The following is a 25,004-nucleotide window of genomic DNA, read 5'->3' as shown; positions in this document are numbered from 1 at the left end:
GCGAAATTCAAATTTTACACATTGAGTGAAGAGTATAGCTTGCGCGACGCGATAGACGCGGAAGTGTAGTGGGCGGAGCTATCTAAAATCAAAAAATCCGCGGTGCGGTCTTAATCCAAACAAAGTCATTACTGCATTCAATAACATCTCCGCCGAGGTACGCCACGAGTCCCGAGCGAATACAATATGCAATTCTAATCTTTAATAACATCGATGTAATAGCTAATATTGCGTGCACTCAGAGTAAATAATCTGCATTGCATCGCTCCCGGCGATGCGCAAGTATTGGAATCGTATTGCGGTCGGATCTAGGTCGTGGGATTGAACTTAGTCTTGGAACGACAGTGGATTCAATCAAACACTCGATTCATTATGCGGGTGTAATGTTTTGAGCTGCTGAATAACAAATTGGTTTCCAACTGTAAACAATTGAAGACCGAAAATTTCTAACGCTCTAATTCACACCTTGAGTTCGGATATTCCATTGTTGGCTTAGGTAGAGAAAGCTAATCTATGAACTATGTCAATAGCAAACAGGCAACTTAGGCAATCTATCATTGATTGTTATCGTTAAAGTTGTAGCTTTGTTGGAAAGTTTGTGTTATAGCATTATATTATACTAGCTTCCGCCAGCGGCTTCGCCCGCGTGGTGTGTTGATAAAAAGTCGCCTATGTGTTAATCCAGGGTATCACCTATCTACATACCAAATTTCAATCAAATCGGTCCAGCCGTGTTTGCGTGATTGAATAACAAACGTACATCCATACATTCTCACAAACTTTCACATTTATAATATAAGTAAGAAGTAAGGTTTATTGCTGTATCTCATCATAGTTATGCTTCAATAAATTCACCTTAGACCAAAGCGTGTACTTTTCACTGGCTCTGCTATCCTGACGTCCTTTGTTTTCTTTTACAAAGGAGATCTTTTAAATATTCTGTCAAAAAACGACAGTTTGCGAACGAGTTGAAGGCTCAGAGGACACACAAAGCTTCGAGGGACATTGTCTAGTAACTGACGAATGTTTCATCAAATACACTCAGTCTCAATGTACAATGACAGGTGAAGTTTCAGCTTACAGCCATTGACAGTTGCCGGCTTAAATAGAAACTCGAACATAACTCGAATAAGCGCTTGTATTAGAATATCTTTGTGGATAACTCGAGTGGCCTTTGGTGAATACGATATTAGGATGAGAGCTTTACACGTGGTAGTCTACTATAATTATCGTTTACGCGTCGTTTGAAGTGGCTCAAAGAATTTGCGTGGTTGCTATTTTACATAATTAGTTTTCGTGACTGTTCTTCTTTATTTAAATGCTTTTGTTTATTTGTAATGAGTGTATATTAAAGATATTTTTAAAAAGAGAAGGAAAGCCGTTTACGTAATAGTTACTGAATTTAACGATGACATTTTACTGCGGGTTACTATAAACCAAATCCAAAGAACTTCGATGTTAAACATCATACCAGTGTTTTGATCCGGACTTTCTTTTTCATAACTTGCATAAAAGCTCTTTGTCATCGCAGCCTAAAGTCTAGGCTAACGACTAGCGTTTGCAGGTAAGCGGAAGTTATTAGCGGGGTCTTTGACCTTTCCCTGGGCGGCGCGCCCGCCCAAACATTGACGAAGCCTATGTTTTTAAAACATTTAGCCCTTTCAATATCGAAATGAGTTTTTTATTCATATCGTCATAGTATAAAATATTGTATGAAACTTGCATCAATCGTCGAACATAAAAAAATGCTAGCGTATCTCATCGCTTAAAAAGATTAGATCTTCAATTTATTTTACTACTATCTCATACATTTTTAGCAGCGTCAAAAGCTTTTTCATCTAATAAATGAATTTGTCATTTTTTATCGCAGCTTATTTTCAAAAGTACTTTCCTTTAATGGTACATAAAAAGATTTAATGAGAGCAACAAATGGCTCACATTTCAAGGAAATAAACTAGTCGTCTGGAGCCCAGCAATTGCGGGTAGATTGTAGTATAATTGCCCTACGGAACCCAACGTCTCATTACAACTACACACACGATTACTAAGATTTAGTGTTCCGACAAACTAAGCACGTAGAATATTTCGTCTGTAAGTAAAGCACATCGGTAGGGCTGAGTGAGCATTTATTTAATGCATTTTCGTATTTTTTGGAAAAAAAAAAATATTAGGAGTTTCTGAATTTAAATGGTTTAAGTAATGGTTCAAGATAAGTGCACTGAAACTTGATTTATGTTTGCGTAGATACGTCACACTGAACTTTTTTATTTGTGAAAATAAAAACATAGACGGCCTTTCTAGACGACTTTAAACACGTAATCAATCGTAATAACAAACTAGGTACCACATTTTATTCCACAGTAACATCATATACCTAATCATTTTAACTGCCAACCACAACTTTAATAACGTAACAAGTAACAAACTACCACAGGATAGGAAACTTAATATGACGAGGTTCAACCCTAGTTTGGTGCCAGCTAAGTTAGCCACTAGAGCTGCAACTCTTGGAGCCACGACGCACTAATTGACGACGTTATCGAGCTCTCCAAGTTTCGGGCTTCAGCGAACTTCGCGTTCAAATTCCAATTTTAAACTAGAAATGAGCACGATAGGCGCCGAACTAAAGTTTTATAATAACTACCGAGTTTTATACGCCTTGAGGGTATTGTTTATTTTGTTTTTCAATTGTTTTATTTTATTCTTGTTGCTTGCTGTTTCCTTTGCTATGCAACTACGGAAGGTTTACACCACCTTTAATGCATATTGCAGAGATTTCAACAGCACCATATTATGTCAGTGAACCAATAATATAATATGAAGCACGGTCCCGCTGATCCACGCAAAGGTAAGTCTTAAGTTTTCAAGTATAATATTGACAAATGCAGCGATATGAAACTTAATGGAGCAAACATCGTCAAGCAAATACCGCCTTGAGGTCCGAAATCTCAATCTTAGCAATATTACAGTAAGTACCTATAAAGGTAAAGTTAGTCTTGTTTGAATAGTACTGTAACATCAAATCGTTACTATATCCCTGTTTATCGCGAAGGCAATAAGAAACATTATGACTGTTGTTGTCAAGCTCTCCCGAAGCTCCATTAAGTTTTCAAAACTAAGGGAGTCTCATACCGTCAAATTAAGCAAATGGCCTGAAATGATAGTGCAATTACAAAGCCATGGATTTACAAGACAATTTGGGTCAAGTCATTACACTTTTAGTGAAGCCAAGTTTACCGGCCCAGTTATACCGCCAGTGACCTATGACATTAGCAAGCTTCTGAGGGTAGCTAATATCGAGGCTATCGGTACTGTTACTGGGACAAAGTATAAATGCCTCTGCAGTGCCAGAAAATAACAAAAGCTTGGCAAAACAGTGGACCTTGATATTTATTTGACAATATATTCAAAGTACCTACTGCCTTAATATTAACGTGAGTAAAGTGCTGTTAATAATAAAATATTTGCAAATTGAATCGTTTAATTAAATGGGCCAACTTATAGAACATATGAAATGTGGTCAAACAGTGAATGCAGTTTTATGTTAGCACAGCACCAACAGAATGTCCCACGAAATTTTACGAAAATTGCATGCCTAGTACATGAAGCGGTAGTAACCGATACGCTTTGAAATATCTACGAAATTGCTATTTCCCATTTCATTTGACGCGACACCCGATGTTCAGATGAGTGAGCAAAGTGAACCAAAATATTCGAATATGGAAAAACACGATTCAATCGATGCGGTTACAGCGGTCGCGATGCAGTTTGGGGTATCAATTAATATTTTGTACATAATAGTGGTTTACACACGGTATAATTTATACGTGATATTCGAAATGGACCTACTTAGGTATATGAAAAGGATTGCCTTGTTTTAGTGATAGTATGTACAGAATGTACTCAAGACCAATCCTTTCCAGCCTAAGATAAACATGTCCTTGGTCAGTAGCGTCGGCCAGATAATATAATGTATATGCCGGGCACGATTTCAGGTTGCGAATGAAAAATGCAGTGCGGAGCGTCGAGCCACTGAATGAGAGAACGCTGCGCATAGCGATTTTTTTTTCACAGAGCACACAGGGAAGCGGTTACGTTGCCAAACAGAAAGAAACGCTTTTCCATAAAGCGGTGGTTTTTGTTAAATATTTTTCATGTTTTTTTTTTTTGGTGACAACAAGCCTGTCACACGAACCAAAGCTTTGAAATATTGATATCGAACAACTCTCTCGATAAAACCTTCCGGAGATATCGAGAGGTTATAAAATACGATAAAGATCTCGAGTATAAAAAGCTACACTTTCAAGTAACAAATGACGAGGTACGCGCCTGCTAAGTTTTCTTTTAAAACGACTTGAAAGTTTTCAAGCACGGTCGGCTCAAGTTTCGCTCTTTTATTGCTTGTTCTTAAAGAATGTTAACCAGATATCGGGCAATTCGGAAAAACTGTGACGATTTCATCCGGGCTCGGCTACTATTTGAATTTCAATGGCTGTTTGAAATTCAACGAGACTTTTATGATAATACGCCTCACGATTTAAGTTTTCCTCACCACATCCCTTACCGGTTTCTGACTGTCCCAAAATACCTGTAACAAAATAGAATCATTTGTTAGACAAAATCTTACACATCATTTTTTTTTAACATCATTTTGCAGGTAAAGTAAAAAAGATTTTTCATATATTTTTTTAACTGTAGTAAATATGTTCAAATTGTAGTTGTTGTTATTGCTTCAGTTGCTGTAGTATAACTGCTTCACAAACGAAGTAAAACAAAAGCTTAACTCAACAAGATACAAAAACATAATTCACACAATACTTTAAGAAACAGGGAAAACATAAACGAATAAGACAAAAGAAAATTCAAAGAAAGCGCATCTCAGCAAAGATATTCAAGAGCTATCGCGCGTGAAGAATTAAAACGGTACCAGGAAAGCATAATAAAGGAGGAAATTCAACAATAATGTTTTAATCTCAGGCATAAACTAATAGACAGTGCGCTACGATAAGCCGGGTCTATCCAGATTACTGAGACCGCGAGTGCAGACTATCTGAATACCTGCAACGGTAAGATTGTGTTAACATACGTATAGAACCTATTGAGAGATATGGTATGAATATATCCCGAATATCAAAATTACTGAACTATTCAAAGAATGAATAATAATAAAATGAATACGCCCTTTTCAACTTCGAGCTAAAATATTAAATGCGACGTCTCTCCATCATATTATTTGAGAATCTCTCAATGGTATTAAATAAAATCTAGATACTCCTTATTTCATATCACTATTTTAATAAATCTCTACAATCTCAGAATCTTCGTCGGGAAAAATTTATGCGGGGACATGAATAAATCGAAGATATGAAGGTAAGGTAGCTTATCTCAAGAGATATTGCCACTATAAAATATCTAAAGCGCGAAATACTCGGTATACGAGTACTGTTTCAGAAGATAAGCAAGAAAATATTTATAAAATTATATTTATGGCTATACATGAGAGAAATAAAAGATCTAGATGGGTGGTCTCGGAGTACGATACGGCGCTACTTGTCATATCCGCTTTTTTGCGTAGGAAGTAGTTAAGTAAAGCCATTAACATTACTTATACGTAATGCCAAGGAGAATAAACACTTCACAACTGACACTTGACAAAAATATCGCATTAAGCTTGAAAGTTATTTAAAGTAAGATTCATCGTAAAACATACACATTTCCCTATCTCAACCAAACTTATGATATACTTAACTTTCCTAGCAAGTGATTTCATGAAAATATACTGTTATACAAGTCTAAATAGGACAATAAATATTGGAAATACGAAAGTGTATTTGGAACTCGTTCAAAAACTTCTATGACGGTAAAATAGATTTAGAATGCTTTGCGAAGTTCGATGTTGGGCCCACAGGTGCAAGAGTAAGTTTACGAAGCAATTTTCGCTGTAAAATTAGGAATTCATATTTTATAGAGCCGTTGAAATAGCACTGGAGGAACGATGTAGGTAATACTTGAAACATACGTAGGTATACGAGATTCATTATGTTATACCTACTCCCATATAATATGTAATGTACTTCAAACTTTGCCACTCCATACTCCATGCATTTTGAACCGAAGTTTCCACCAAGCGTAACCACGCTATCGATCAATGCAAATCTGGAGCCATTCTTAATTTATTATTTTGATAAATGGAAGCCACTGAGACCGGAGATAGGATCTTCATCTTTGAAGTTTTGGAACTTGGCATCACGACGTTGATAGAAGTACTTTAGACTTTACATATCTGTGACGTCACAAGTGTTGACAGCTGACTTAAGCTAAGCGTCCACTTGTCGGTATCGTACGCAACGGACGTATCGCACGCAACGGATCGTAGTATTATTTATATAGAAACTCAAACAAGTACGTCCACCTGTCCGCATCGTACGCATCGTACGCATCGCACATCTTATTTGAGTTTCTATATAAATAATACTACGATCCGTTGCGTGCGTTGCGTCCGTTGCGTACGATACCGACAAGTGGACGCTTAGCTTTATACACGCGTCCGATGACACTATTGGAAGATGACCAGTCTAATCTTCCATTGACACTTAACGTAATGATTACACTAATTACCGTACTATCTAAACATTAACATGCCCAACCTTAAGAAGCAAGGCTACCTTATCTACATTCCTCAGAATCTATCACTATAGTTCGGCCATTCAGAGAATGCGTTCCTGACACGTCGCGATTGAACTGACGACGTAATAACATTCATTGATTATTGATATAATAATGTTGTTTTAATGCTCCTCAATTGTTAAAACGGTAAACAACCAGCAAAAATATTTTTATCGTAACTGCAACGCCATTGCAAAGTTACGTCGTCAGTTCAATCGCGACGTGTCAGGAACGCATTCTCTGAATGGCCGAACTATAGTAGGTATACTTGTCAAAGTCATATTGATTAATGCAGCAATAAAGTAAACTTGACATATCAAATGCCGCGACATAAATGAAGATACGTGACCGAATGCATTTATTACTTCGAAGACAGTAAGATAAAGTGGTAAATTGACATCTATATAGCATCATTAGGTATGTCTGTGTTTGTATTTTGCTACGATAGCGGGTTTACTATTTGACAGCTTGATAAACTGAACCGAATTTATTGTTATTCATTAACTGTGTGCCGACTAAACATCAGGCTAACAGAGTATAGTTTTGCAATCACAATCATTATCCAACGATTACTACATAATGGGTTCACACATTTGAGTAGATGGTTGGGGGAAATGTAAATAATTCACATACAGTTGATCGAAGTACAGCTCAATACCCGCTTTATTAATGGGCCAAAAGTGAAATGCAAACAACAGCCACCATACTGATTAGTAACGGTGAAAGTAAGCGCGACACGAAACATTTACTTCTTTTTTAAACAAAACAGTGTCCGATGCCCCTTTGTCTTTTGTCAAGATATAAAACTCAATTTGAGATATAATCGATTATCGACATTAGAATCGCCTGTAACGCAAATCAGAGGCTAATCTTTCTGAATACGTTGAAAATGGGATTCCCAATTACCATGATAACATCGGGGAAGACCTTTCAATGTAAATGGAGGGAAAAGATTACCTTTTTATCGAAGAGAAAAGAGAAGGATATAATGTAAATTTTGTATCTATAGATACTGAGCATAGATGGCATTAATCAAAGTAAATAATATTTGTCCTCAACGGTCGTTTGAAAGCGGGAATGTAACTGTATATTATCTCAAAACTGCAAAGTTCGGAAGAAGAGGTGAGTAAACAGAGAGTTTGATATTACATGCTCACATCTACGTAACCAAAAAACGAAACTAGAGTAATAATATAGATTTATTAAGAACGCCAATTACTAATAATGATACTCATAAAGAGAAAGTTGTTGGCTTATCAAAGAAGCCAATAACGATTTATTAAGCACGTTTAAGTCACGACACGATCATAGCAGACTGTATGGCGCTTGTAATCCTTTTACGCATAATAAAAACAATTGAAGTCATGTGCCGGCCGATATCAAATGGCTGGCGACTGCCAAAACCAATGACAATGGTCGCGTCCAATAGAATAACTGAATTATGCAACGCAAAGTTATTGTTTTCTTTTGCAATACTGCAACTATCGATTTGAGTGTCTAATATTTATTCAAAGGAGAAAATGTTTTCATTACATCCTACCGTTTAAATGTTAGTTCGTTTTCTCTGTTCATTTTATCTAATACGGGTTAGACTTATCAACCAAATAATTCCATAAGACTAACATTCAAGTCCCGAATGAATCGGACAGATAAATCCAGTCCAGAACCGGTGAAATAGACCTCCACTTACCCACAGTTTATCGCATTATCATTATTAATAATCACTCAACCAATAAATCAGACCCACTAAAGGAACAAAACATTACCACATAATAGCGTTAAAGGAGACCTTTGAACTCTTACGATGTAAAGAGTTAAGACCTAGAAACGGGTAAATTTACGAGCATAATAAAACAAGTTCAGGCAAAAGGTGGCGTGCGCATTGATAAGCGTACTCACGGCAGACGCAGAGGCGCATTCATTAAACCCTCGCAGACCAATTTGTAGATCCACAAACGATAACACGAATAAGAAAATGTAATTTGTTGCCGTAATCTCACCTAATTAGTTAATGAAGAGAGAACTGTCAGTTTTTACTGGCAAACATCTTGTTTTGATAAATTACTCAAACGCTTGGCAGAGTCTCGAAGACAAAAAATGTCACGATATTAAACATCTACTCTTCTTCAGAAGATTATTTTGTCACACAAATCTCATTTTGCTTTCTGAATCATTTTCACGTTATGAGTTTGCAATTCTCTAAATTAAATAGTGTCTTCATATTGAAAATGGTCTCGGTCGAAAGATTTGCCAATTGAGAATATAGTTTACCACCGCGACAAGGCCGGCAACGGTCGCTAGAAAAATGAAATCCCATTTTCACAGCGAGTGCACCTGACGACGGAAAATAAAATTCTTTGCGGGTTTTACAATAAGCCGACTTATATCAGAACTGTCGTTAGATAAGAACTTTAGTAGTTGCGAATCAAATACCATGGATTTTTAGGAAATCCTCTTATCTCTGTAGCTGGAAAACGTGAAGATGGTCCGTGCGGGGACTTTTAAGCCAATGTGCATACAGTATGTCAGGATAATAAATATAGGATTTACCGAGAGGCATGTTTGTAGCTGTTTTTAATTTCGTCCCAGTCTTGCGTTATGAACTGTGTCCCTAACTTGGTATTAAAGTGTGTTTTTCGTATACTTCACTTCAGTTGTTCTAAAATTTTCTTCATTTTGGTGCAATATTAAAAACTGTACTGGACAGAGTCATGCAGCAGTTTGAGATATTGAAAAACTTAAATCAGCAACGGAACCATTAGAACAGTTTCATAGGGAAAACTTTCGTGTTCGTGAAATATTTGTACATACAGCAATTACTGGTGTGCCGTGGCAGCATTAAGAGGGCGTAAAACGTTCGGTGGCACAGGTAAAGGTTGGGAATGCAGAGCATAGGCGCACGAGACCATTCATTAAGGTCGGTGCAATCCCAGCGAACTGTACATTTACTAGTGAAAAACTGCAGGGGACTCGAAATAAAACATAATTTATTTCTGCACTTCCCTGCATCGCGTTTGTTGCTACAGCTACGTTAATTTTGATAAGCATTTTTATTCATCTGACGCTTTTCATTCGTTTTGTCGACTGCATCAGATTGTAAACAAATGAGAAAAGTTGTGTGAAAGATTTTAATTTTTGGACGAAAAACGCATTTTGAAGCAACTACTTCAGTTAAAATCTGATTGCTTTCCAACAGTACCTAATTTTAAATATGAATATTCGAATTAAATACTCGAGTTACTTTGTTTGAAATTCATTTTGATTTCAAAATCTCAATCTCATGACGTGGTGCCAACACCCTTTAACAACTGTTATGACTCACTACCAGATTTCTTCGTCATCTTGTCTATAACAAAACGTAGTTTCTTGTACTCACAAAATATTACACCATCCTCCATCCAGTTGGTGGTGCGAAAGCGAGACTTACGCTATGCTACAGTTGAACGATCGCAAATACGCACGTAATTGCTTGAAGAGCGACTGTTTTTTCTTATTACATACAAGTTAGGTGTTATATTGATGGAAAGCTGCTTGAATAAACTTACTTTACATTGAAAACAAGAAATAGGAAAAGACGATAACGTAGATAAGTTATCTTTGAGCTAATTTTGACGTCAGTCACGGCTGACTTTGTGTCTTAATTAGTGTGACTTAACTTAGCAATTTTAGTTAAGTAATATAAGGAGCTGTAATCTGGAAGCCTAGCGTGAGTTCTTGCAAAATAGTATCGTTAACGGAATAGTTTCGTTTCCTACAATTTAGAACCTACCTATGAGAATTTCGATCAATGCCACTAGTGTAACGGAGAAGTACAAATATAGGTAAATTTTTTGGGAAGATCTTAAAGGTCACAAAAACCAAAATAGCTTTCCTCTCGGCTTGTGCTCTCGATTCCAACCTTTTTATTGGCTGGTTTCAAATGCCAGACAGTTGATAGACACCTTGTTTTGAACCTGTAAAAGCCAGCATTGGAAGTTATCTATGTATCGAGTTACTTTGCAGAATATTCACGTATTCAGGGTCGGCATATAAGTACTCTTTAAAGAGGACTGTATACACCCATTATTATTAAGCCACATTAATCAAAGCATTCAACACACGCCTGTATTATCCGGATAACGAGGTGATCAAAAAAAGGTAATTTACTAAATTATTCTATTCGAATGCCTCTCAATGGCCATGTGATATGTAACTTTAAATAGACTTGGATTGGAAACTGAACGGACACGTCATTCACGCTCAGTCATCCGTTACTTGATTTACAACGTTTTAATCCTATTATGTATTTGAATACAAATCCTGATTAAATCTATGGAAATTGCCACTCGACTGTGGTCCCAAAACACTCGATTTGGACTATATCTTTTGCCTCTCCTGAATGGAGAACGGGTTGTGGCGACCCGCGAAGATAAAGCATCATTGCTTTGTTGGTATTCGCCCGGCAGCCATGACACCATTTCAGTACGGAAGTGACTCTACTTCAAGTATGAGCACCTTTTGTGTTAGTTCTAGAGTTAGCATACAAAAGTAGGATTACGCAAAATTGATGAAGAATTGTAATTATTAGTTAGAATTGGAAATGCATTTATTGTTTCATTTCAATTTCCATTTCCGCAATTGTTGAATCGGATTCACCGAGTTCTGCGTATATTTAATTTTCAGTCAGAAATATTTATATGTACCTACCTAAACTGAAGGATTGACTTCGTTTCATAAGTATCATTATCAAAGATTTATGTAATAAGAAAATATGACAAAACATTAATTATTATCTTCGGTCATAGATTTTTTCTTCGTTTTAAGAAACTCGGTAATTATTTATCAATTCGCCGCTCGAATGATCTCAGATTGCATGTAGTGATGTCAATCCACTGTTCATTGACCGGAATCTTTTGTTCAAAGACATTTCTAGGAATATACAACACTGAGGACGGTGGAGAAAAAATCGAGCGTTTCAGTAAAATCTTTTCAAGAAAGTCACGTTTTGTTATAAGGCTTAGAATTTCATTTTAAACTTACCCTCAGTTGTTGAAGAGTAGTCCAAGGGCTAAAATATAATGTAAGCCTGTAACTTGATTCAAGGTAAAAAAAAGTTCTTTAATAATAAAATACCGTAAATACTTGCTGCCTATTATTACCGGTTCATAACTAAATACTTCGCACTCTCTCCTCCATTAAATCGCAGTAAATTATGTAAAACATCATTAAGTTTATTATCAAGATCAATTTCGCATAACTAGCGAGTAACTAGACAATTTCGCAGGAAGAAAGTTAATTTCACAACAATAGTTACGTTTCATAACTCTGATAATCGATATTTTATTTTTAAAAATAATTCTGTTCGTTTTGTACGGTTAGTGAAGCATAATTGGATTCCAAATATAAATGAAAACCTAGGTATTTATAGATGTAGATATTTTAGTAACATTAACATTAAAATACTGTATACTTTAAAAATAAAAACCGAACAATCTTTATACTTTATAACACATCTAGGCACTCATTGAATGACTGCTATATAAGTTTTTCTCATATAGAAATCAAATTCTCTTACAAACTCCTTTACTAGGTCACTTGAATACTATTTTTAGTTCAGTCGGGTCCAATCGATCGAGCGAATGCAGTTCCCAAAAATATACAGGAAGAAATTGAGACTACGGAAGTTTACTAAATATTTGTGCCGATTCAGAACTATTTTCATTCAAGTTTCACGTCATTATATAACAAATACCATCTTATTTGTACGTACCTATTAACTTATTTGTCACTCATTTAAGAACATAGCACAAATTCCCGAATTTAGTCACGAAAATTAAATAAACATTATTTGAGAAAATTTATAAAAATATGCACTTACATTTGGAACAAGAACAACCTGCTTATTCATATTACTAAAATAACTTAAAAATAAAAACTGAATAAATATTAAATCAGATTAAAGAACACGTTCGCACATAATAGACACAATTCATGACTGTAATAATACAAGGAAACGTCGAAAATATAGCGTGCACACTTTATTATAAACATTAATATATCATTATTAAGTCAAGTTATTGCAATACAAAACACTATATTTTGTAGTATTATTTAGTGGTCATTTTGTAACTTGTTTACTTAATATTAAACTAGTAATAATATTTTAAGATTAGCACTGAATGTTTGATTGAACGATTGAGCAGTTATGCCGATTATGTCAATCTAACGTGTTCAACTGTTTAACAAAAGCCTGCTGCAACTTCTAGCATTTTATCCTACTCTGATGACGTCATCGTTCATGTCTATACTTCGTGATTTTTATTCATCAATCATAAGGATCGTGATAATTAGTGTAGCTGTTTGATTTTTAAGCTATTAATTCGCTTGTAGTACAAAACATGTTTTTTTTTTTTTCAACTGTTTTTATCAGTATCAATATCAGTTCAGAATCATGAATTTACAGCCAAAATGTTGGCGGCTTCGTTTTCAAAATTTATTCAGTATTTACATAAGCAAATTCCGATCGTAGTTGTGCATGGTACACATAGGTAGATAGATCGGCACAATTTACACAGGTGCAAATTTTTATGCGGTGTTTACCTGATCTTTCATTCGCAGCTACTACATATTTCAAAGTTGATATACTTTATTATTCTATACCTAGAAAGAATGTAGTTACAAACATCGCTTGAGAAAACCAGACAGTGCACAGATGGGTTTACCAGACAGATTACTAGACAATGGACCAAAACAAAAGAAACCTACTTGAAACCTTAAATTTGCTTTTCAAACAACTGAATTCAAAAGAAAATTCTTTTAAACAAAACTTTCAAAAATAATTCGAGGCTTACATAGAACAAAAGGTAGTTAATTAAATAGCAAACAATTTTAAGTTAAACATTAAATAATGAGAACTGTGTTGACTACCAATTAACATTGTATCTATGTGATTTATTGCCACAAAAACATCTCACATCATGGTACTAGAAAATTCTAATTCATTACACAGTCTTCAACAGTTAATTTGCTCACTGATGATAAAGGAAAGACCAAAGAACATAAATCTTAAATGCACTCGGACATAACGTGACTTTACGTGACCAGCAAGCTAAAAACTCTATTAGACGCTCAATATTTCAACCTGACAATTCTCTCAAATATAAGGAAGCCTATTAAAACGTGCTTAGAAAATGCCAGTAGAAAAAGTATTGCAAAGTCTCATTGCATATTCTATTTGCAAACAACGCCACTGTCTCAGGGTATTACACCATCGTGCGCCGATTTATTCAGACTGCAAGACTATTACGTGGACTACAAAGTTATTAGGTGTTAGATAAACGGTGGTCATACAAATCTGAACCTAATTGCTTTGTAATAAGATTGCTGCTGAGATATCTGATCGCATAGATAATTTGTGTGGCCTGTTGGCAATGATACAATGAGACACCTATGAGTCAGAGCCGTGACTGGGGCAGACTTTACCTGCTCCTCAGGCCTCATGTCATGTAAATGTTGTGTTCTTTATCGGTCCAATAAACTCGCCCCACTATTCTTAAAAATATTCATTCCAATGAAAATGCGTCGGTTTTTGAAAAACACTTACCTTTGATCATTGATGATGAGGCAACTGTTCAAAAGTTCAATGACAGAACTTCGCACAAAAGATAGAATACGTTTTATATCAAAGGAAACCATGTAATGGACAAATTAATTTAGTTGAAAGTCTGTGCACAATGGGTGAAATTCATGAAAAGAAGACTGCACTGAATGGCCCAATAAGGAGCGAAGTTTCTATCGTTTCAAACCGCAGAGATCATTTACGTCAAACTGGACGATCGAGCCGTTTTGGCGAAAGGGAAACTTCATGAGTCATTATTGACTCACTCCTTAAAATATACAAATGAAATGGTAAATAGAAATGTTTTATGTAATTCTGCGTTTCGTAACCCCATTGTTTAGAAGTGCGTGAAAAGGAAAAAAATGTGACGTATGCGAGGCATACATTTTTGAAATGTTAATTAAAATTGCGTTAACATTACAGTAGTTAACACTAATTTTTATTTTTGATAATAAAGCAACATCGACAAATTAAATGTCAAACCAAAAATGAACAAAATAGAGCTTTATTATTAACTACGGCGTCAAAATAAAGCGCTTCAATCGCTCATTACAAAGCGTAACAAAGCTGGCATTATGGACTCAAATCAACACATTGATTGGCACTGGCTGCCCTGATTAGTACATTGACACCGAATTAATCGCTCCCATTCACGTGCAATGAAAGACTTGCTTTATTTATGATGCGTGGTTTCGCGTGCACGACACTGCAAAATTAGTTACTGATTTATAATTACACAATACGTATTTAAGTATACTTATAAACCATGTTGTGAATGACACTGGCAGATTAGTTGAGATTTCACTCCGAATCCAATAAAAAGCAATTTTGTGTTCTGCGGTGCAGCACAAAACTACATAGTTTGAGTTTGGACTAGAATTCTCTTGAACATTGGATTGTTAGAAATACTTTTAGTAGCTGTAGCTGCTGCTACAAATAATTATTTCGACGTAAATAATATGCATGCTATTCTAAATCTGTGCCATTACAGAAGAATTTAAAGTGCTAGTAATTGAGACTATTTCCAGTACTTAAGTCCACGCCTGCTATATTTTATGCAATGATATCATTCATATTTGCACACATTAAGATGTTATGTATGACCTTCAGGTAGACTGAAAAATTATCTCTAAATGCAGACAAAAAGAGCACTTACAATTACTCTGCAAAATTGCTTCCTCGGCACTGAACATTAACTGAATCACAGTCCAGATATTTCAAATTATAAATGTGACATATTCATGGTATAAATAAATATATGATAAGAAGTCATGTTTGTTAAATAATAAGGCATCTAACATTGTTATGTTATTGACCAAATCATCCTTAATTTGAATCTAATTCAAAACATTACATCATCACGTCTATATTTAATTCAAGTCACTGAAACCTGATACCAAAAGAACCACGTAGGTAGTAAACGGAACAAAGTAAGAACGATAGAAAATCAAAGAATTGATATCGGACAGCTCTTTATATCTCAGCGAATTGTACAAAACATGACACAATTGAATAACACGGATCCGTAATACACTGAATGTCAGTTCACATGTCTTAAATTCCTATCTCAGACTGAATTTCCTTGGATGCTTAACATCGACACTGAGAACGCGATAAGTATGTTGGGAAATATCCTAAGTATAGTCCGATATATTCAAATGTACCACGGCTTACATGTACTCAGCTGCACTATGGCAAAATCGACTTTTCCGATCCTCGTCGTGTGAGGCTTAGGTCTTTTCTTGTAGTGAAAAATGAGAAATAAAATGTGGGGATAGAGGCTACCTTTCGTGTAATATTTATATATTGTTATATTGTAAAGTTAAATAGTTTGCCAAAAAGCGGTAATACCTGGAACTATTGGACTGATTTGAAAAAATACCTCAGTGCTAAAAACACCCATTTAACAAGGGATGCTACCTTTATTTTATTTATTTTTTCCGACGTCAAAAATCATCAAATGACCCCTCCCGCTGTGGGTTAGCAGCGGTGAGGGAGTGTCAGACTCTTACTGACTAAAAACCGTCGTGTTCCGTCCTAGGCCTTTTATGTACCAGGGCCGCGGTATCTCTTTCGAACAACCCGCAGCAAGTGATGCTGTCTTGATATTTTAAATGCTACTTTATAATATCTGCTAGCAGAAAAAAAGTAATCTTATAAAATATATTATGCGAAAGCGTTGTTATTTAGTATTATTTTATTTTTGCAAAACAAAACTGATTGGATTATATTTAGATTAATGGAACGCTACATCGCAACGGGATAAAACGCAAAAAATCGTGCTGTTGTTTTTTCCTGCTAATGAAGTATTGTTATTTATAAAAACACTATTGTTTCGATACATTTGAGTACAATGATTTTGTATTGTTTTCCACTTGGAAAATCCTGTGCCTGACATTGTTTCGGAATTAAGTTGTACCCCCATATTTCGAATTTAAAGTCAAGCTTTATAAGAGGAAGGTACCTACATAATGTACTAAAGTAATATTTTAATGTGTTTTTCACATTAAACTAACTAAATTAATAACTTACTCGATACCTATCACTACAAATATAAATATTGTTATCTACCGTATATTTACTCTGAGTCATAGTAATATTGGAACTGTAGTACTTAGGTATTGTGTTTGAGGTATCTATTCAATACCGGAGCCCTTCAATACATGGCTTCAATTACCTTGGTGAGTCAGACCCTCACAGCTTATGTGTTACCATAGTCTGGTTCTTTACAAGTCTTCCTATTGTGTCCCTACACGACAATACCTAAAGAAATACCTACACACCCTTATAAATAGCATTCAATGCAAATAATCTTATATATTTATCGAGAAAACTATTCATAATTCCCACATAAAATTTGCTCACAATAACAAGCCGATGTCATTGATTTATTTTTATTTCAATACAATACAAACAAGTTTGCATGGAAATAATCGATTTGGTTAATTTGAATGATCGAATCGTGATGATATTTCAGGGATATTTAATGCGGTGTTTTAGTAAGAATGACGAGTTCCTAACACGTAAGAAGAATTATTAATGATGGGACTAAAACATCGATAAGTCTTTATTTATTCATTCATTTTTAGGACACATTTAAACGCAAATAATGTAGAAATTACTTACCTATGTATAATTTATGAAGAATTAATTTTTAAACGTACTTTTTAATACTCAAATTATAGACATGAGTTCTTGGCTATCGACAAAAACGAGAATTTAATTAATACGATAATTATTAGTCGTCAGTATTGTCACGAACATATTGTCTTGTCAATTTGAGGCATCGACCTCATCGACATAGTTATTTTTTACATACTTCATGAAGTTCAATGTGACGTGTCTTTGGATGGAGCAAAGAAATCAGGGGTCAATCAAATATTTCATATTATTTGGAAAAATATGTATAGTAAGAATTTAATAAACGAACAGGGCAAAAAAATATATTTCAAAAGAAGAATATCTTTATTCTCATAATTTTGGTATACTTATGGTCTGAAACCTCTCGTACTTTTAGTACCTACATAAACCGATGTGATTTAAATAGACATAAAAATATTTCTACCACGATTCACAACTACCTGAACCGTACCTCAGATAGCAACTATTAAATTAATTAGTTGAATATGCAAGGTCTCATTATGCGTTGTGGTTGATTTAACTGCCAATATTAATTAACAAAGTGTTAATAGGTAGTTTGTTTACGGTCGGTCTGTTCGATAAGCAAGGTATGTTTTATGGGAATATACCTACCTAAAGTTCTATTGACGTCATCGGTTTAGCTTGATCAGGGAAAAATGCTATATATACAAATATATATATTGCTGGTTCTATTTAGGTGAAGAAATATTTTAATCTTTAGTGGCTTTATGGCCTTGACATATGTATTTATCCCTAACAGTGCAATTGTTTTGATAAATAAAATATTCTATCCCTACACATTTTTTTTTTCTACGGCACGATAAATAAAAAAAACGCAAACAGAAATGTTATCAGTACACCAACGAACCCAAAAATGGGGTGTTACTATACGCTGCGTACAAATAACAGCTGTTTGTTGACACCTGCGCGTGGGCAACTGTCGTTATGGCAACAATGACAAACCATATGGCCGGAACGTTATAGAGAAAGTAAAACCACAATGCATGTGTCGGACGGTTGGATCAGCGAATGATTGGTAGGAAGTAATTCAAGAAAGATTATTACAGTAATTTTGGTTAAAGAAGGAAGAAAAAGAAAATTATAAACGCATTCAAAAACTTGTACTTATAAATATTTCTATTATCTAAGTACCTCGATCTGAATCACGCTAACGGCTATCTTGATAATATATAATCAGTAATTGTGACCGTTGTTAATCGTAAACTCTTTTTCAAAATAAACAATCGAGTTAGTCACTGTCAGGGCTGTCACTTAATAAAAATGAGTCAATATCCAACGTGACACGCCGCTGTGTCTAGTTTGAGACCCCAGAGAAATCGTAATGTTAATAAAATGTCGCTGCTTAAAGTCAAGGTTACTGTTTATTTTCTACTTTATTAACGTAGCTCCTTTATGCGGGGCCTAAAATGCTGTGCACGCACCAAAACACTAAAATAAATTACACACAAATTACATTGAGTGCTAATGTTTTATTTGTTTCATTACCGTTGCGCAGAATGGTGAAGGAAAATATGCAGAAACTGTATTTTCCTAGATCGAAAACGTGGCAGTCTTAAGTCCATGCAGAGCTTATGTAGACTAATTACGACTCAATCCGTCCAGCACGCAAAATTTTTCATGTTGCAATAACATTACATTTCTTACATTGATAAAATTGCATTTACCAAATCCCATGAAAACTAAAGTACAAGTCATCGAAGATAACTCTACGCCTCCAAATTTCAGCCCGATGAGTAAGTAGTTGATATCGAATTTTTGTCAATGAATAAAGGTCATTCTTTAGTGAAAAAAATAGTGTCAAGATGTCTAGCCCTTCATTTAATTGTACACAACACCATGGCAAGGTGAACGCATTACCATTCATGACATCATCGCAACGGTTGTTGTTGATAATACCAATAGACATGTTGCCGCGAAAGGATTAGAACTATAAAGCTATGAACAGACGAGGCGTTCTTGATAAAAGAAACAGTCCTTGTATAAAAAAAAAAAAAAAAACAGTCGTGCTAAAAATGCTTGTTCGTGTAAAATACGCGTAGCTTTAAGCTTCGTATAGACTGGGCGTGCAAAAGTAAGCGGGCAGACATTTTGCGTTCGCCGCGAGTCACACTCGTGCTGTCATTTTATACGTGGTCTGCTGGACCTGTGTGTGCGTAATCGGCAACGCGTGCATTTTGACGCACCGTCTGTACCTAGCTTTACACCCTTTATCAGTACTTCGTAAACTGAAAGCACGAAGGTTGCCTGACCTTGTAATACATCAGCCGTATCGTATGGCGATGAACTCGACATTTTCACTCAGTGTTTATCGATCGCACCTTAGAATATGCGTGTTAGTAATACAGTACTTTAATGTGGCTAGTAAAATTTTATGACTCTATTTCGTTTTTTTTTTTAAATAATAATTTGGAACTACATAATCAATTTGTTTCAATGAACAAGGCTGGCTGGTGTAATGAAACTTGGCATTTGATTTGTCAGCCATAATTTCAAACAAGCAAACATAGTAGGTATTTACAAAGGAATTACCTATTACTTTTCAGAAGTACATAAGTACTACACTATAAAACTATAGCAGAGAAACGCCTGTGAAACTAATTATTTACACAAAAACTCAGTACCTAAATAGTTTATTAATAAATGAAAACCAAGAGTTGATTAATATAATGTAGGTGGGCTTTATACCTATGACACGTGCGTGAGTTACTAAAATGATGTTGAAAGGAAAAGTTATGGGTGCGTCAATTTTGATTTCATTATCAAGTCATTAAATTGTCATTTTTTATGGTTGTGTCTGCTAGAAGCAAGAGAGAAGTAGACGATTCACGAAATGAGTCCAAATAAATAAAATTAATACTTTTCAGTTTTGTACACTTTTCAGTCTTAGCACATATGGTTGGCCTTCGCTGACAAGAATAAATTAAAACTATCAATGTAATTAGAAACTTATATAGTTATGTACATTTACACGTTTCAAATTGCATTCGAAAGAGTCGCAGAAATGTCAACGATAACATAATTAAATAAATGACGAAACACAACAAAAGCTGTTTTAATCAATATTCTATCATTAATGGCAATAATGGCATTATGGTCTATCTAGTGGTCACGTAGAAGTCGTTAAATTTTAACAACTTTGTACCAAAATGCTGTAGGTATTGGCATCATTTGTATGGAGACGGTTATTATTTCTCATTCTCTAACTAATCATGCAACATTTAAAACAACAAAAACCTTTATTATAAACATAATATGAATTCTTTGACAAGTTAAGCACAAGTATAGCAATAAGAATTTAATTAACAATTTCCAAGTTTCAAAATACTGTCAAGCGTTCGCATTACCTTAAGGTTGTTTACGACACTTTAAAAATGTATTGAGAATGCGATAAGTGACGGCACATTACCCATTTTCGCAAGAGTACGTACGAATATCCGTTTAGAAGTTACCTAATTAGAATTAAACTTTTGCATTCTTATTGCTAGGAGGTTGCGAAAATTGTGAATAAAAAAGATACGTCATTATTTGACAGCCCTGAAGCAATCTAATTGCCAAAATCTAATGCGCGGGCGCCCTTCTTAAATTATGCTCTTGGCAGGTATTCAACGACTGCCAAACCGCTCTTAGATAAACAGACAACTCAATTTAGTCGAGTAGCACGACAAATTTTACAATCAAACAAAAGCTTTTGATTACAAACCTCTATAGTTTTAATATAGAATGTCACTGATAAAATTCCGCCATTGGGACCTTATTAAATACCAATAATTAATTATTTTTTATCTCATCAATGCCAATGCAGACTATTTCGTAATACGATATTCTGAAGCCCGAATCATGACTGTAATCAGGCGTCGATAACATTGGCGGATTTTCAAGGCTAAACGGTCGTTTTTACGCATTATTATTTACAAATATTTCACAGAAGAAAATAAAAAATAACAAGAGTATTACCTCGTCGGACAGAGGCGATGAGAGTGGAGAATCCTTGGAGTCCCTTCTTTTTGATAAAACCCTTTCCACTAATGTATTTAACGAAAGTCTTCTTCGCGTCGAAAACATTTTCTCACAAAAACAGTGCAAAATTTAGTCAAGTCTCATTGCATATTAAAGTTCCTTTGGCGCACTTTTATCAAATTTGTAGCACACTGATAAAATAATAATCACACTACCGAATTAAAACGCTCATGAAACAATGCGTTCGTTCAGACTGAATTGACAGAGGAAAATGATGACACGAAAACTGTGGCAGTAGTGTTGACGAGTATATAACACGACCGATAGCAAGTGCCTACCAGGAAAATAGGTGTGATAACGGGAACATTTGCATACACAACTTACCTAGGTCGCTTTAGATACGTTCCTATTCCAATTATTCTATTGAATAAAAGAAAACGATTTACATTTAATGCCAAAACATCTAAAGGAAACACGAAACGGAGTGTGCGGATATCATGTTACGACTTAGACTGCAATTATTTTTATTAAATATACAAAAACAATAATTGCTTAGCTTTGAACATAATTGACGTCGTTCCGCTCTTCTTTCGTAAGCAAAAAACAGAACACTCAAAAAATTACTTTGTGTAAATCTTGTTCGTAATAAACTTAAAACAATCTGGTACCATCTAAATACAACCGGAGTACAATCACAAACATCGTAAAAAGAAACTCCCTCATTATCTGTCCAATTTAAACCATCCTGCAACCGCTTTGACAACAATTTCGTTGCAAAATAATCCCTAACGTGGTCTAAATTAAGTTGAGATTCAATTTCGGAATTCCGAGACCAGCTACACACGGGTTTCCACTTGTCTCCAGAAAAGTTAATGAATGAAGGAAAGCCCGGCCACGAGGTTATTTGAAACAAAAGACAAATGTTTCCAGTTGAAAAAGAACAATGGTTCAATGTTTCGTTTTGTACAAAATGACCTCTAGTGGAATGCGAACAAAAAGTTTAAATACAAAACTGTTTGCTAAGAAGAAAGTGGTAGATTCAAAGTAGTAATCGCCATGTGAAAAAATGCGGACACCGCATTTGTAAACAGTAGACACTTAACACATAGTAACTATAACGTTTCAAATCTTTCACTGTGAGAAAATTGCTTTGAAAGCGTTTCTTAATCTCAGTTTGAGTTTGTGGAACACATCTGAAAGCGCTGATACAAAGGCGTAAATATTCGTTGAAATACTCGAGTACTTCGTCCTCAATTGGCCGATGATATATCAGCTGCGAGTAAAACAAACTGACACTGAACACTTTGAAAATATTACGAGGCTGCTTCTCATATTTTATGCCGTCTAGTGATAAATGCGCCTTCACAAACTATGCCCAGCAACTGACAAAACCATGCATACTTTACTCCTATAAAGATCTCAAGTTTATAAGGGTCGTAGAAAATATGAAATGAAGAGGTACCGTGGAGTACTTTTATTATAGACCTTTTCCATTTCAATATATTTCAGGAACGAGACAGGAGCTGTAATGAATAATACATAACTACAGAACTTATAGCATTTCATTATTTCCACCCAAATTATAGTCCCAGTGGATCTGACGGAGATAGATCGTAGTTACGGTAAGTTGCTGCATATTATATTAGCTACAACACATGTGGGGATACAACAAATTGTATTATATGTTATTCTCGATACAAAAGTCGTTAATTATTACTGGAATTGCGCTCGTTCTCACAAGAAATAAAGATTAACTAAACGCTGCTCTACAAAGTTGCTTGAGAATTTGCGTTGCGAAATAATTTGCGAGGTAGAATAATGAACGAGTGACAATCAATTTCAAAACAATCGTATATTTGCAAGACTTTGGTGTCTCCCACATATGATATGATGAATATTTTTTATGCAGTTAAATGAAACCTCTAGTAATTTTTGGATTTTTTTATGAATTCTTAAAATTGAACTTCAATTGAGTCGACATTGTGCATCAGACGTAAGTAATTGACATTTTAATAATGAAGTTATTGTTTGCAAATACGATTCAAAATTCCATTGAATCTCTCAAAAAAAAAAAAAAAAAAAAAACATCTAAAAGATAATTTTACAAAAAAAAAAATACTTTTCACATTTTTTTACGTAAAAGTTTCAAAAAACACTATACAGTTCCGGTCAAAGCTTTGTTTCTACATAGACCGTTATTCGTGCAATTTGGTTACCAAAATAGGGGAGGGAGACTACAAAGTCTCAAAGGATAAACTTGGCCCACTGTAAAGTGGTCCGATTGAAAAGTTTGCCAAGCGGAAGCCCTTAGCCCAAGTACTCCGATGCACTTGTTTTTACCACATTTTACACTTATTATACTTTATCTTGAGAAGCGAAATAGAATGAAGAGAAGACGAGCTAAGTTTATTAATTTAGACATCTTTGTGAGCAGTCTTCTTAACTTCGTAGTCTTGTAGCTGTTTTTATGAACGTTATGAAATACAACAAATTCTTTAAAAGAATAAGAACTGAGGTGATTGGTAATTTTCCAAAATGTTAAGACAACATTATTAATATGTTGATTGGGAGCCAAGAAGTGGCGCCAGTGGTATTTGCTTTAATGGTGATTACAATAACTCAAATTGGTTTGTTTAAATAACATGCAGCTAGCAGATTGTGTATACTAACAGAAAATAATGGAACTATTTATTTAACTAGTGTGGCAACATTGTTGCTTTTAGGTAATTACTGTTTAATATTTCTAGACCGAAATGATTTGAAATACAAAGTTCAATGACGTTATACACATAAGTTTGCAATTGCTTCTGTTTTTTAGCTGATATTAATCAATTAAATTGTTTAATCAATAATCATGATTAGAATTTTGCATGTCATGAATTAGTAAGAATCTTATCTCAAAACCAATATAGGATTGCATTTTGATCGTGATGAAACCTACAAAAAACTGCGCCTTGGGAAATTATCAGACTTTATTTACTTTACCGGTAAATTGCTTTTACACTTTGGAAGAACTTTTCACCTACATAATATTAATGTCGCTTACGCTAAGCTCACGTGACAAATTTATTTTTAAATGCACATTATGTTTACGGTCAATATTATGCTTCACTAATTTTAACCCTTGAAAGGTAAATGAGCCAGGTTAAACCTTTTTATAGGTCAAATTGGCCTGCCGATGTTGTAGTAATATAATTTAATACAATGTTAAAATAAAGGGTAAAAAATCCTTTCCGAAACAGATTTTAAAGATGAGGCTGTGGCCATTTTGGCCCGAGTTCAAATGGTGATCTCAATAATTCGCAGTCTTTACACCCCATGCCTGATATATTGGACTAAACGACCAGTGACCCATATTTCAGGTAGCCTTAAAACTTGGCGGTTGAGGGTTAAAATATGGTTGTAGGAACAAACTTCAATTTAACCAAAACCGTTTATGATCAGACCGTTTTTTGGTGCAATTGACAGTCCTGCCAGTCATGAAAAAGTGCTATCATCTCTTGAAAACTGTCAGCTGTCAAATGCAACAAAACTGTCAACTACTTGCTATTAGAACCTTTTGAAACTGGAATTGACGCTAGTATTTTTTTGTCAAAGTTACGCGTTGACGCATCACAAAAAC

The 25,004-nt window shown here is 34.9% G+C and overlaps 1 protein-coding gene across 10 annotated transcripts in view; it reads right to left on the bottom strand.

Annotated features, from left to right (window-relative positions):
- The window catches only part of LOC124638996 (rap1 GTPase-activating protein 1), a 267,806-nt gene that overhangs the window by 33,922 nt on the left and 208,880 nt on the right, over positions 1-25,004 (bottom strand). For 2 of the 10 annotated variants that reach the window (XM_047176194.1, XM_047176197.1), the window contains exon 2: positions 4,565-4,588. The exons of 6 other annotated variants lie outside the window; for them this stretch is intronic. In XM_047176194.1, the coding sequence (XP_047032150.1) occupies positions 4,565-4,588 (24 nt within the window). Of the gene's footprint in view, positions 1-4,564; positions 4,589-21,379; positions 21,665-25,004 lie in introns of those variants that run through there. 2 more of the 10 variants (XM_047176201.1, XM_047176202.1) reach the window with 2 other exon arrangements.

This window comes from Helicoverpa zea, chromosome 18 (assembly GCF_022581195.2).
Source record: "Helicoverpa zea isolate HzStark_Cry1AcR chromosome 18, ilHelZeax1.1, whole genome shotgun sequence".
NCBI classification, from domain to species: Eukaryota; Metazoa; Arthropoda; class Insecta; order Lepidoptera; family Noctuidae; genus Helicoverpa; species Helicoverpa zea.
This window is presented reverse-complemented; position numbering and strand designations above follow the sequence as displayed.